General features: G+C 43.5%; 2 protein-coding genes across 3 annotated transcripts in view; one reads left to right on the forward strand and one right to left on the reverse strand.

Moving 5' to 3' along the window:
- Positions 1 to 8524, reverse strand: part of TGFBRAP1 (transforming growth factor beta receptor associated protein 1) — an 86157-nt gene extending 77633 nt beyond the window's left edge. The window contains exon 1 of the mRNA XM_082247370.1: positions 8456 to 8524. The gene's annotated coding sequence lies outside the window, so the exon portion shown is untranslated. The remainder of the gene's footprint in view (positions 1 to 8455) is intronic.
- A 283-nt stretch (positions 8525 to 8807) lies between these two features.
- LOC309547464 (ashwin) overlaps positions 8808 to 15293 on the forward strand; it is a 36147-nt gene continuing 29661 nt past the window's right edge. For both annotated transcript variants that reach the window (XM_082247324.1, XM_082247325.1), the window contains exon 1: positions 8808 to 8934. In XM_082247324.1, coding sequence (XP_082103450.1) covers positions 8830 to 8934 — 105 coding nt within the window. In that variant the 5' untranslated portion in view covers positions 8808 to 8829. The remainder of the gene's footprint in view (positions 8935 to 15293) is intronic.

Below are 15293 nucleotides of genomic sequence, written 5' to 3' on the forward strand. Positions count from 1 at the left end.
GCACAACCCAAGGATGTATATAGGCCCCAAGAAAAACACAGGCAACAAAATATTTACCATCCCTTTAACTTAAGCAATCAAATATTTCCACATTTCAGCTTTCAACATTATGTCAGGAAAACCAGAGCCAGATTCTGCACAAGACAGTGTGGGCATGAGCCTAGGGCCCAATGTGTACCCAGGCAGTCCAGCTACAAGCTTTATGCTCTGGCATTTAACCAGGGGAATATCGCAATTAGTCAAATCTGTGCACATGCCCACCCCAGCTTCACAAGGGAGGGTGAGATTATAGGCAATTCTCTCTCATGGGACATACTATGGCAGAACAGACAATACAAATGGGCACCTTTTTGGTGCCTACCTCAATCCTTGTGAATGCAATGGAGGACAAACTCTGCTGTTATCAATCTCTGCAGTAAACCTACTTTAGGCAGCATAGCATGTGATAATAATGGGAAACAGTCCTTGTGTACATAGCTTAGACCAATGGTTACTGCACTGTTGAAAGATTTAACATGATGGAAAAACAAACTTTAATAAAACAAATTCTGCCAGCAAGTTAAAATGAAAACTATGAAATCTAGAAAAGGTAGGACATATTGTGAAGTAAGATCCGTATCAGTTTTTTTTTTTTTTTTTTTATTGATACCCTGTTACCAGTTTCTGTGTACATTATACGTTTCACTTGATATTCTCTTTTTACAATAAATAAAAAAGGAAAATAAAAATATAGCCAGTATATGTACGTATGAAACCCCTTGCACCAGTTTATGTAACTGTGAAGCAAATCTGCCATGCTTGAAAAGTGTACAAGGCTACAAGCATACATAGATCAAGCCTGGTAGATTTGTTATACAGTTGCAGACATAGGACTCTTTCACACGGCCGCTCTGTGTGAAAGTTCCGCTGCGGGCCTTTTTTTTTTTTTTCACGGAGCGGATGACATTTGTGTCATCCGCTCCGTATGTCCGCATATCATCCCATACGTTTGCGGATGATATGCGGACATAATGTATGTCTATGGGGATTGCGGATGTCAACGGTTGACACCGCTGACATCCGATTTTCCTTCCTTTCCGTTTTTTGAACGGAGGAAAAATAGGGTTCTGTTCCGTTCCAAAAAACGGAACAGAACTAAAAGGAGGAAAATCGGATGTCAGCGGATGGTATTCCGCTGACATCCGCAATGCCATAGACTTACATTATGTCCGCAAATCATCCGCAAAAAAATAGGATGATTTGCGGACACACGGAGCGGCCGTGTGAAAGAGTCCTTAGAGTACATACATTTCCTGCTTTTTTTTTTAGCTTGGTTGCAAAGAGTCAGCAAATTCCTCATTGTCCTCTACTAACAGAGAAAAAGGATCAACCACAGGCACATACTGCTACCTATGTACAACTTACCTGACATAAAATCACAATATATTATCTCCGCTTGTTGGCTTAAAAGGATACATTAAAAACAGAGACTTATTCCAAACAGGCATATTATTGCCAAGTCAATTTTAAGGGCCCATTTAGTTTTGTGTCTTTTTTTTTTTTTAATTCTGTCTATTAAAAGAGTTAATAATTTAAACAGAGTTACAATCAAACAATTCAATGAGTAATCTGAATGCGGGGCAACGCTGTGGTCAGCCTGGCACTGAAAGGGGGCACGCTGTGGTCAGCCTGGCATTGAAAGGGGGCACGCTGTGGTCAGCCTGGCACTGAAAGGGGGCACGCTGTGGTCAGCCTGGCACTGAAAGGGGGCACGCTGTGGTCAGCCTGGCACTGAAAGGGGGCACGCTGTGGTCAGCCTGGCACTGAAAGGGAGCACGCTGTGGTCAGCCTGGCACTGAAAGGGGGCACGCTGTGGTCACTATGGCACTGAAAGGGGGCACGCTGTGGTCACTCTGGCATTTTTTTTCAAACTATAGTCCGGCCCCCAACAGTGTCTGAGGGACCATGAACTGGCCTTCTGTTTAAAAAGTTTGAGGACCCCTGCACTATAACATAAGTTTGCTGGCCTTGCTGATGCATTAACATAGTAGCTGTTGAGGTTGAATAAAGACAATAGTCCATCCAGTTCAACCTGTGTAGGTGTGTACACAGGTTGGCAGTATAGTATTAATATATTTTCTATATCCATGCAATATAAAAATAGGTGCACATGAGTGCCTGGCCTCCCATCTATTTATCAGATCATACTTTCTTGTTTATTGAAAGGAAAATCATCAATTTCCTGTTTGTTTTCAATAGTTAGAAATGACACCCAGTATGCATAGCAGCACAAGCACATTATATACCCAGCACCTTTTTTGTCAGAAAATTCTCAAAGACAAATTGTAACCCTGCACTTGACCCAAATAGCTTCAATTCAAACCCTTCCAGCAGGCGAATTAACCAGTTAGTACACTAGAGTATTGAGATCAAAATACTATACAGCAAAGGGGAGTTTAACAGCCATCATGTTTTCAGATTAGACACATGCATTTTAGATGGAAGTTAAAACGGGTCTAAATGCATACTGCAATGCACTTGAAAATCAAAATGTCATAATGCACATTGACATTTATTAAAACGTTTGGTTACATGCATTTCGATTTGTTTACATCTTTTTCAATAAGAAATATATCTGACAAAAAGAACATGTCATGAATGGGCCCTACGGGGAGGAGTTGTTCCTATTAAAGAATAGCACTTTAATAAAAAAAAAAAAAAAAAAAAATCAGCTACAGCTATTAAAACAGAAATAAACCCATCAATTTAAGCTCCCGTTCACACTGGGGCGATCCGACTTCCCCAGGCGACCACAGAGGTCGCGGCGCGCTGCTCGCACCGCGACCTCGGAGCGGCCGGCACGGACTTCATAACATTGAAGTCTATGCAGGTCGCTCCGGGTCGCCCCAAAGAAGCTCCGGACCCTTTTTCTAAGTCGGAGCGACTTGTGTCGCTCTTATTAGAACGGGTCCACAGCTTCTGTATGGGAGGCGACCTACAGCGACCTGTCAGGCGACCAATGTGAACGGGGGCTTACAGTTTCCCCAAAAGAGTTACTTTCAAGGCATGCTGTGAATGATAATGGTCACAGTCGCCTGTGCTCTCAACTGAACTGTCAAGCCATTAAATAGCTGGTGTCATAGCTGATCCACATGCGCTGGACCATGGCCCCTGCAGATCAAACAGAGGCCAAGACAGGTGCTTCCTTGGCTATAAAAGGGCTTAGTTCAGCTTTAAAGTGATATTAAAGATTATTATTATTTTTTTTTTTTAACAAACATGTTATATTTACCTGTGTAATGGTTTTGCACAGAGTAGTACCGATCCTCCACTTCTTGGGTCCCTCATCTACACTCATGGTCCCTCCCTCCAGTCGAGTGCCCCCAGAGAATGCAGCTTGCAATGGGGCCCCCAAGCAGGCTCACTCCCGAGCTGCAGCTCTGCGTGTCCATTCACACAAAGAGCCACAGCTCATCCCTGGCCCCCTTCTGTCCCGATTGGCTCAGTGGCTGTGATTGACAGTAGCGGTAGCCAGTGGCTCCCACTGCTGCTTGCACCAATGAGTAGGCAGAGTACTGAGAGACCCGAGGAACTCGTGTACATCGCTGGATCGAGATGGGGCTCAGGTAAATATTAGGGGGGCTAGGGCGGGGATGCTGCACACAGGTTTTTTTTATCTTTACCTCTCCAGGCTCTCCCAGCATCTGATCCAGCAGTTGTGCCGGCTTAAAATAGAGGTGACCGGAGACCAGGTCATCTTCGATCACCTCTATAGCCTAGGAGACCTGAAGCGAGAAGCATTTTTGTCACTTCCAGTTTCCTGGATGTAAACCGTTCCATTTTTAAACAGTCAAAGCATCTGATCGCACCAATCTTGGTGCGATCAGATGCTTTTAAGGGCATAGGAGAGATCTGGGGTCTAAAAGAGATATTTTACTACATACGAGGTTGAGCAGCAGGAGGTCAAAAGGGGTTAAGTGTATGAATCTTGCACATTTCAATGGTGAACGTTTTGTGCTTTTTACATGATATACACCAATAATGTTTTTTAAATGTTTATAATAAACTTTGCTTTCATACATAAAATGTGCTGCAAATCAAACAAATATCCTACCCTCGAGAGAGATGTGTTGGCAAGGATCAATATACAGTCCTCAGCTGATCAGAACTTTGCACCGGCTTTGGTACCCCCCAAAGATGGGCCGGGGAAACCCAAAGGAATAACTGCAAAAACAAGAATCAGAGGGCACACCAGCCTAGTGCATTACCTTTAAAGAGTTACTAAACCTAGGAGCCTGCATTCACTATATCTGGTCTTCCAGATACACAGAACATGGAAATGCAATTATATTAGTAAATATAAACTGCTAAATACATTTTCTCGTCAGCAGTATATAGCAGTCTTGTGACTTCTATTAGTGTGTGGTTAAAGTTAGTAGGAGGAGTTTTCATTCTACTCTAACTGTCCTATAAGGCTACAGGCCCCTGACCCTTTGTCTGGACAGTGCTGATTGGCCCTGTGCTGATCACATGCACCCTCCCAAGAAAACAAATAAAAACTCTCTAGCAATACACACCAAACTGAGCATGTGCAGAGTGACTCCAAGACTCTGTACTATCAGGAGATGAATTGGGGACAGTGGAAAAAGAAGAGGATCAGAGAAGCCAGGATCAAACAGCCTTTTTACATAATGTGGAGGATTAACCCCTTAGGTTCCACAGTGAGTGTAACAAGCATACTTTACTGCATATACAGACTGATTTTACTGTTGTGGGTTTAGTAACACTTTAAGGCTCAGTTCACACTGCCGTGACTCGGGATCCGACTTGTGAGACCCCAAGTCGCATGACATGTGAAATCCCATGATAGTCACGGCAGTTACTACTTCTAGACGACTTGTGCCCCTAGGCTTTAATGGAAGTCGTCTCCAAGTCGGATTCTCATCTATATTAATGTGATATGGATTTGATATTACTGGAAAACTACACATGCATTCTCTGGGATGTAGCCCCTCCCTCACTTCAAAGTCACATCAAAAGTAGTACAAGTCACATGAAGTTGCACTGTAGGTTGCAGTAGTGTGAACCGAGCCTGAGATGACTTTATTAAAACAAGTGCAGATGTATACTCACAAACTGCAACATCAATAAGGCACATCAAAGAATGCTCGAAACAGTTTGGCTCACTGGACAAATCCCAAACACAAGAAGATGTTCCAAAGGCAGATCTGGCCTCTGAGGAAGAGGGGATCTGCCCACTAAACGTTTTTGCATAAAATGTGCGGTCTCTGAGGAAGTTGATGCAACTCTCCAAGTTTTCCTATTTTTGTGACCACAATTAAAGTGATTGCAAGCGCCGGTTCACATATATGCAATGACAGACATTGCATGTGATTTGCAGCGCACTGCCCTACAAATCAAATGCAATGTCTGTGCAATAATAAAACGTAAAAGTGTAGCGCTAAAGGTAAAAAATGATAAATAGTGTCCAAATGAATAAACAGCTGATAATCACAATACTGTGTATATGAGAAAAAAGGAAAAAATTAGTGTCCAAATGAATGAGTCCCATAGAAAACTGGTGTGAAGTCAAATCAATCCGCATGCACAATAATCCAAGGGGGGATCTTCCCGTGACACCAAGGGTATGTGGAAGAAAGGAACACCTCTGTGATGGGATAATAAAAGCAGCTTACCAAATTTCCATGGCTGCTCAACTTAATGAGTCAGCCTCTCCCAGCTCTTAATCAAGACCACTGAAGATCTGATATTACATGGATGCTTATTCAGTACAGATGGACCACCTCTCAAGATGTGTAAAGGGATCAATACAGGATAAAGTTTCCTCCTCTGTTGCCACTTCAAGCAACGTCTTCTCTCTACTTCGGAGGAAGTAGAGAGAAGACGTTGCTTGAAGTGGCAACAGAGGAGGAAACTTTATCCTGTATTGATCCCTTTACACATCTTGAGAGGTGGTCCATCTGTACTGAATAAGCATCCATGTAATATCAGATCTTCAGTGGTCTTGATTAAGAGCTGGGAGAGGCTGACTCATTAAGTTGAGCAGCCATGGAAATTTGGTAAGCTGCTTTTATTATCCCATCACAGAGGTGTTCCTTTCTTCCACATACCCTTGGTGTCACGGGAAGATCCCCCCTTGGATTATTGTGCATGCGGATTGATTTGACTTCACACCAGTTTTCTATGGGACTCATTCATTTGGACACTAATTTTTTCCTTTTTTCTCATATACACAGTATTGTGATTATCAGCTGTTTATTCATTTGGACACTATTTATCATTTTTTACCTTTAGCGCTACACTTTTACGTTTTATTATTAATTTGAGTCATTGTTGGTTGATTTTGTGTTGGCTGCTGACATTTATCATTATCTCACTTATCACACTAGCGCGGAAATTTTTTTGAATTTTATTTATAATGTCTGTGCAATGCAAATTCAACCATACAGATTGTATGGCTGCATTTGTATCGGATTCGGACATAACTCGCACAGGACACCTTTTTTGGGTCCACATCAGAATTGGATCGCATGGGTGTTCACACCTATACGATCCGATTAATTTCCGAAATGACAGTTTGCACTGCGATATGCAAACTGATCTGGGGGTGTTATTAACTTTGTATTGACACTCCCAGCGATTCGTATATGGCAGTGTGAACTGCCTGCGAGTTGAATGTGATGCGGGAGCCCGCAGTGGATTTGCAGGGTTCCCGCATGGCATATATGTGAACCGGGACTTAAAGCGGAGTTCCACCCTAAAATTAAACTTACCTCCATCTTCATGCCTGGGGTCACCTGAAAAACAAATGGATAATAGCAAATTTTTTTTTTTTTTTTACTTACCTGGTTTAGAAGAAAATATACTTACCTTACTTCCTCTTCCTCCCCTCGGCAGCCACGACCTGTCGTCACTTCCTGGCTTTGCAATGATTCCTGGTAGCTGAACGTCATCGCTCCCAGGAATCAATGCGCCTGCACCGGCCCCGACGTCAGTTCCGGTGCAGGCGCGTCATTCCCTTCTAAACAGCTTCTGGGCATGCCCAGAAGCTGTGCAGGGAGGATGCTGCGGCACCGGAAGTGACGGCGGGGCCGGTGCAGTGCATCGTGGGACCGAAGAGGACACAGAAGAGGACGCTCTGGCTTCAAGCTGCCCACACCTGAGATGGCAGCACTGGACAATACATTTTCAAGGTAAGTATTTCTTCTAAAAGGTAAGTGCAACCCGGGACAGATCAGAGGTTAGCCAATGTGGAATGCACTAGCCCTGACTGTCCCAGGGGTATTTTTATTAAAAAAAGCTTTTCCAGGGTTGAACTCCGCTTTAAGGTTCTTTTTTTTTTTTAAATAACAAACATGTTATACTTACCTGCTCTGTGCAAGGCTTTTGGACAGAGCAGCCTGGATCCTCCTTTTACTGGGGTGCCCCAGCATGGCTCCTCCTTTTCATCAGGTGCCACCACGGAGAGCCACTTTCCATGGGGGCACCTGTGCAGGCACGCTCTCGAGTCCTGCTGCAGTGTCCATTGACACAGACAGCAGGACTCAGCCCTGCCCCCGACACCTGTGTCACTGGATATGATTGACAGCTGCAGGAGCCAATGGCTCCTGCTGCTATCAATCTATCCAATGAGGACCCAAGACCGCGGCGGATGCTGCTGGGCTCGTGCTAGTCGCTGGAACGATCGGGTTCAGGTAAGAAAAAGGGGAAGCAGAAAAGGTTTTTCATCTTAATGGATTAGGCCCCTTTCACACAACGTCAGTTGTCATCCGTTTTTCGTCAGTTGTTATCCGTTTTTACATAGAGATGCATTGATGTCCGTTTTTCATCCGTCAACGAATGGATGAAAAACGGACAGCATGTGTGAAAGGGGCCTAAAGGTGAAAAACTATGTACATAAAAGGAGTTAACAAAAGCAATGGCATAAATGGATAAGTCTCAGGGCTCACAAAGGATGTTACAAGGAGCACAGCAAGAAATATAAAAAAACTAAATAAAGGACAATTAGGTAGTGGAAGTGTATGGATTATGTTTGGAGAATCAGGATATAGTTTCCTGAAGGATGACCCCCCCCATATCCATATTCATATCCTCAGCAGTGTGGTTGTCACTTAGGCTGAGCTCATTGCAGCATAGCTAATGGCTGTTCCTTCCCTGACTGTGTAAAGTCTGGGGTCCCAGCAGAAGCTGTGGGTGAGGCACCCCTAAATGAAGCAGACAAGTAGATGATGGCAGAGTATCTGTGCTGGGTGAGGTGAATCATTTCCTATATACACACAGAAGAACATTTCTGACATGCAGAGTGTACAAACCCCCTTCCTATAGAATCACTAAACACATACAACTTCCCTTCCCATGAATGCTGCCATGTACACAGCACTAGAAGACAAACACAGCTAGGGAGAGCTTCCCTATACACAGGTATGCCAGGGGGAAGGGATGGAGGGGTCAGTACCTGCTTATGCTCTGGCAGCCCCAGGCCTCCTCTCTGCCACGGTCACGTGCCACCGACAGGGGCGGGTTCAGGACACACATGACGCGTCGCCCTTACTCTATCACTCCCCACGTGACATGTCAGCGAGGCCGCTTCTGCCATGTTATGTTTGGGTATCACAAAGTAAAGCGTGCTATAGAATAACAGACGAAGGCAGCCCACCGAGTAATCCATCCGGTACTTGTTTTATGGAACAGTCTTTTGTTTTTTTCTATACAATGAAACAATAACTTTTTTTAATCCACCAGGGCTTCTAACATACAGTCGCTCTACGGCCCTGCAAGCGGTGTTGTCACTTCCGGCCGAGGCGCAGGGCATTGTGGGAGGTGCTGGTAATGGCTCAGGTTGGTGGCCGATCAGTGGCCATGGGGCAGGACTGCGATCTTTTCCTGCACCCAGAGCTGCTTTCCAGGGATTTCCTGCTGCTGTCTCTAGAGCAGGTGAGGCTGGTGACTGTTGTGTCCTATACCTAATGATTGTCCCTCATTAACACCCCCTCTGTCCACCTTCCTTCCCTGATGTATAGACCTAGAATCATGAAATGGAGCTGGCAAATCTGCAGTGTAGCACTAAATCCTGCATGCATTCACTAAGGGCTCATTCACACTGTGTGCTGTGACATATGTTTTATTGCAACAAAGGGACACACGAGGAACAAGTGTGTCCCATGTGTCCCATTCACACTGCAATGCAGGCATGCAGCATTTTATTACAGCACAGCATCGCAGTGTATCACACTGCTGTATATTGCCGTGAATAAAATGTATATTTTGTACACTTCAAATAAAGTTCACACAAAAAAAAGTGGGGCCGTGTGATGCGCTGAATCGTGCACCACGCTGCTTCCTACTGTAGCGGACAACAAAGACCTGCAGGAGAGGTGAATAACTTGGCTAGTTTTCCATTGCAGTGTGAATTCAGCATAAGGGTCTTTTCACACGGGCTTTCCACCCGGCGGACTCCATTATGCTCAGCGGGGACCAATCCGCTAATCCTCACTGATCAGGCGGATCACAGCTCTGTCTCCGCTCTCTGTGCAGAGACAGACCTGTCAGATCCCTGCTCTCCTCTATGGGAGATCAGATAAAAACAGACCGCCTGTCTGTTTTCATCCAATCCGATCCTTCAGACGGATGAAAAATATGGTTTCCATCTGTCTGGATTTCACGGACAGGATCAGATCAGATAGCAGCGGGTGTCAGCGGACATGTTACTGCTGACACCTCTGCTCCATAGGGGTGCATGCAGCATCCGATCAGGTCCGCCTGAAAAACTGACAGGACCTGATCGGAAAGCCCGTGTGAAAGGAGCTTTAAGTAAAACGCTGCCTTTTTTTTTTTTTTCTGACCTTCATAGTAAAGGCATAATGTGCAAGTATGCATTGCATACTAGCACATTATGTGAAACATACCTGCAAACAAAGCCCTCGTTGTCACCCTCTTCACCTGTCTTACTTCCTCCCAGCTGTGTGACTGGCTGGAGCTGCATGACGTCACTTCTGCGCATGTGTCACAGGACAGGGCTCTGAAGAAATTACACAGATGGTCATTCTTTCAGGGTGCATGCGCCGATGACGTCACCGGCTGCATATACCAAAAATATATTCTAAACAGAACACGTTTAGGAGCTATTTACAGTACCTAATGGTAAGCCTTAGAATAGGCTTTCCTATAGGTACAAACAATCAATGGAAGTTTGCTTCCACTTTAAAGTGATTGTAAGCGATCGCCTTATAAAACAACCCATTCATGTTAAAATGGAAATGAAAGGCAAACATTTTTGTATAGATATAGAAAAGAAAATATATAAATACCTTTTTTTTTTTTTCTCTTCTCTATAAGTGATCACATTCCCTCTATTCTCAGCTACATAAGAGCTTGGGGAGAAGAAACATCAGTATATTGAGCTTCCCAGGGATAGACTGGGGGGGGGGGCGTGTCAGGACAAGCCTGATCTTTGGAGGAGAGCTAGCTAGAGAACTGACCATGGTGTGCCCTCCTGCTTAGTGTGGTCAGTTTATATTACAAAAGTAGAGGCACTGGCAGGAACACCAGGGATTTCACATAAAGGGAAGCAATACAAAGAGAGCAGAATACTTTTTTTATACAAGTACCTGGTAAAGCAGGCACATATAAGGATTATGAAATATTGGGGTAACAAACACTATAAAGGATAAGATCATCTTTCCTAATCTATTGCACCCATACCCAGGGTGTAACATGTTACTGTCCAGCACCCTATCCCCCCCCCCCCCTTCCCCATTTGGCCACATCATTCATTCACAGAGTTCTGTGAATGGGGGGGAGCTACAAGTACCTTTATCCATTGCAGCTTACAGTTCTCAATGAACTACCAGGGCACTGATGAGCACTCTAGATAGATCATTGATGCTTTCTGTTAGAGGTGCACTGAAATGAAAATTCCGATGCTGAAACCGAAAATTCAGGATGCACTCGGCCGAAACCGAAATGAATGATTTAAAAAAATATATATTATAAATGTATTGTATTTGACTTTTTATGAATATCATGGGATTAAATGAATATTAATTTATTGGCGGCCATTATTGCGTTATAAATCTTGCTTGCTGTTTTTTTTTTTTATGCCTATTTGGTCAGCGCCCCCCCCCCCCCTATTGAAATGCACTAAAAACGCATCAAAAATGTACCCGTGTTGTGTTTTAATGTATTTTTTGAGTCACATGACCTTTGAAAAACACACCAGAAGCATGGTAAAACTGTGGGGGGAAAAAAAAAACAGGCTTTTTTTGGCAGCCATTATTGGCACCCCCCTATTGAAATGCACAAAAACGCATCAAAATGCACCCGTGTTGTGTTCTTTTAATGTATTTTTTTGAGTCACATGACCTATGAAAAACACACCAGAAGCATGGTAAAACTGTTGAAAAAAAAAACAAGCTTTTTTTGGCAGCCATTATTGGCACCTTTTTTGCTTTTGGCATAATGCTAAAAAAAAAATATTTTTGCCCGATAATTTCTGGTGCATCACTACTTCCTGTCATTCAGCTACACTGAGGGTCTGCAAGAGCCTGAGATTGCACCCATACCCTGCTGGTTGCAGGTGCAATGTTCTGCAGGCTCCTAATTAAAAAAAAAAAAAAAAATATATATATATATATATATATATATATATATATATTTATTTATTAAATGTAATTTTTTTTGTACTTGCCAAAAGATGAGCGTTTTATTATTTTTGTTTACAATGGTGAACTTATCCTTTAATTATAGCTCAGTATAAGCTGGAAGAAAAGCCACAAAACCTGAATTAGCCAGCAAGCCTCACCGCATACTTCCACCCCATTAAATTATTGCAGTTTTTTTTTTTTTAAACCGCATGAGGCTACATGCATCCAGGGAGCCTCCCCTGCCATGTACATCATGCCATACAAGTGAATGGCTTGATGTGACCATGCTCTTGTGAATGCTGATGCTTCTTGGTATGGCCGTTTAGCCACAAATGCATTTCCGACAAATTTTCCAAATTCGAAAGTTCATGCTTAATTCTTCGTGATTTGCATAGGCTCACCACACATTTTACAATCTGATTGTACAGCCTCCTTTAGAACTACCTACAGTGTAGTGCCAGGGCCTGCCTGTCTGGACACAGATTGTTTAGGTAGGTGCTCATATCGCATAGTTTTGGTAAGTCTAAACTTGATAGTACAAAGTATGATGAGATTGTAACCTGTCTGGTGACTCTTAACAGGAATGTGTCCCTTGACTACGCACTTTGTTCTCATCACAGAAACCTGGAAGGTGTGACAATGCTAGGTAGATAGAAGTAGCCCATAGCAGCTGCTCTGCCACGATTCCTTCCAGGTATGTTATAATAAACATTCTATCAGGAAACTTGATATTTTCCAGTTCACACTGTGTAGCTGCGGACCAAGAAATGTCTCACCGCCTGTGATTAGCGGTGCGCAGTATCGGCTTACTGGTGGGATCGGACATGTGGGTTGGGACTACGATCCTGAACACACCTGAGTCCATCTTTAGTAAGAATCTGCCTAAGGGCGGGTTCACATTAGAACGCGGTGGGAGAAAGGTGCGTTTTGTGCTTGTTTCCTGCACCGCTGCGTGTGCAGGTGCCGTTAATTATTGACATAACCTTTTTGCAGCCACCAGATCCCACGGTACCACAGTACCATGTGGTTTGGTGCGTGTTGATTTGGGAAAGTAGTACCTGCACTTATATTTGTGCATTTTGGAAGCCTATTGAAATGACACGCAGTCGCGCACTTTCCAGTGGGAACCAGCCCTAATGTTTCATGTACACATGTATTAACATTCTACTGAAAATACAAAGCAAAAAAGGGCGCACCAGCCTAGCGCATTATCCTTAGCAAGTTTATTTGGATAAAATTGTTTAAAATCAAATACTCACAAACAAACAAGAAGTTTCAGGCACATCAATTCCATACACCTGCCTCCTACCAGAGGATCAACGTCTTTACTGGAAGCAGAGGGCTGACGCGTTTCGAGGCTGTGCCTCTTCCTCAGAGCCTGGAGGCCATGGTCAAGTCCATAGTTTAAATATAGTATGTAGGGCCAGGCCTCCATATGACCCCTGGGAGATGTGGGAGGAGATATCGCCCAAATGGGCGTGGCTACACAGCCATTTACCCAAAAGCTATTGCAAGTCACAAGTGTAGTTACATTTACATTTTAGTTGGCAAAGCCCCACGTGACCATTTGTTCCATTGGTGAGCTATCCAAAACACTTCCCAGCTCAGTGTTTTGGATAGCTCACCAATGGAACAAATGGTCACGTGGGGCTTTGCCAACTAAAATGTAAATGTAACTACACTTGTGACTTGCAATAGCTTTTGGGTAAATGGCTGTGTAGCCACGCCCATTTGGGCGATATCTCCTCCCACATCTCCCAGGGGTCATATGGAGGCCTGGCCCTACATACTATATTTAAACTATGGACTTGACCATGGCCTCCAGGCTCTGAGGAAGAGGCACAGCCTCGAAACGCGTCAGCCCTCTGCTTCCAGTAAAGACGTTGATCCTCTGGTAGGAGGCAGGTGTATGGAATTGATGTGCCTGAAACTTCTTGTTTGTTTGTGAGTATTTGATTTTAAACAATTTTATCCAAATAAACTTGCTAAGGATAATGCGCTAGGCTGGTGCGCCCTTTTTTGCTTTGTATTTTCAGTGTCTGGTCGACCACCCTGGTCGTAAGGGGCAGCAAAGCCTAGCCATCATGGATGCCTAATACCAGTACGAGTTCCAGGATTGTAACAGCCTGAGGACCAGGTTCCGAGCGCAGGAAAAAGGGGGTGCTGTCCAGCACCTATCTTTTTTGGAATATTAACATTCTACTATCTATGTTGGATCTTTCTGGCAGGAGTTGGTAGAAAAATGCAGCTTAAAGTGGAACTTTAGTCAGAATATTAAAGAGAAACTGCACTGCATCTGGGCACCACAAACCAAAAACGCTATTTCATTCATGTTTAGTATTTAAAGCAATCTCCTCCATGCTTTTTTTTTCTGAGAAATAATTTTGAAAAAGGCCCCCTGGCATTTCTGGCTGTGGCCATCTTGAGTAAGGGCAGATGATTCATGTATCATTTACTTCCTGGAATCCATCTTAGGCATTGGTTGAGCTGAGAACTCTCCCTCCCCTTCTCAAGCCTTCTGGAATGTATGACATCATTTGCCGAGGCCTGGAAACCAGGAAGTAATTGAAGAAATGCAAAAGAAAAAGTGTAAAACAAGTAAATATGATATACTTTCCGATCTTTTTACTAATGCTAGCACCATAAGGATTAGAAATAGTCCATGTTGAAAAAGTGCCGGTTCACATTTCTGCGATCACAGAGATCGCATGTAATTCAGAGCGCACTGCTCCTAAAATTACATGCGATCTCTGTGCGGTGCGAATTCAGCCATACAGTTTGTATGGCTGAATTCGCACCACAATCGCAGTGAACTCACACATGACCCTTTTTTTTGGTCCGCAGCAGAATTGGATCGCATAGTGGTTCACACTAGTGCGATCCGATTCTGTGCGAACTTTCAGATCGCACTGCGATATGTGAACTGATCTGGGGGTGTCGTTAACTTTAAATTGACACCCCCAGCGTATCGCATATGGCAGTGTGAACTGCCAGGGGTGCGGATGCGATGCGGGAACACGCTGCATATTCGCAGCGTTCCCGCATCGCATAAGTGTGAACCGGGACTAAGTCCTGCTAGATTCACTTCAGACTGGCCCCTTTTGCAACTATGTAAAACATTAAAAATAAATGTCTTTACTGTTTTTAAATCCAATAATACATTGTCCCTCCCTGCTCTGCACATGCTCAGGTGCTCTCTATTTTTACGCACTGTGCCAAATTTGTAGAGGCCATTCTGCTGTTAGCCTAAAGATTTACTGCTGTTCAGGGGATCTGGGGTTCGGCAAAATGGCAGCCTCCAGCAAGAAGAAACAGGAGCAATGCTGGAGGCAATTTACAGCTCACACTCATTTTGGTAGCATAATTATTAATGTTGCATGTATGTTCCTTGCTACAGAACATTGGGGTCATTTCACTAAGAGATAAATACTGCTTGCATTTTTGAGTTAAAATAACTCATACGGTATTTATCTCAAAAGTAGTCAGTTCAATAAAAAACATGTACTTTTTTTCCCCGAATGTGTTAAATATTTTTGTTTTGCCATATTTAGAGCTTACATTTTGTGGTTATTTTTGGCGTTCTTTCACAATTTTTTTTTTTTTTATTTATTTTTTTTATGCAGGCTAATGCCTGGTACACTTGATGAGATT

The sequence above is a fragment of the Pelophylax lessonae genome, assembly GCF_965119305.1.
Source record: "Pelophylax lessonae genome assembly, chromosome: 2".
In the NCBI taxonomy this organism is placed as follows: domain Eukaryota; kingdom Metazoa; phylum Chordata; class Amphibia; order Anura; family Ranidae; genus Pelophylax; species Pelophylax lessonae.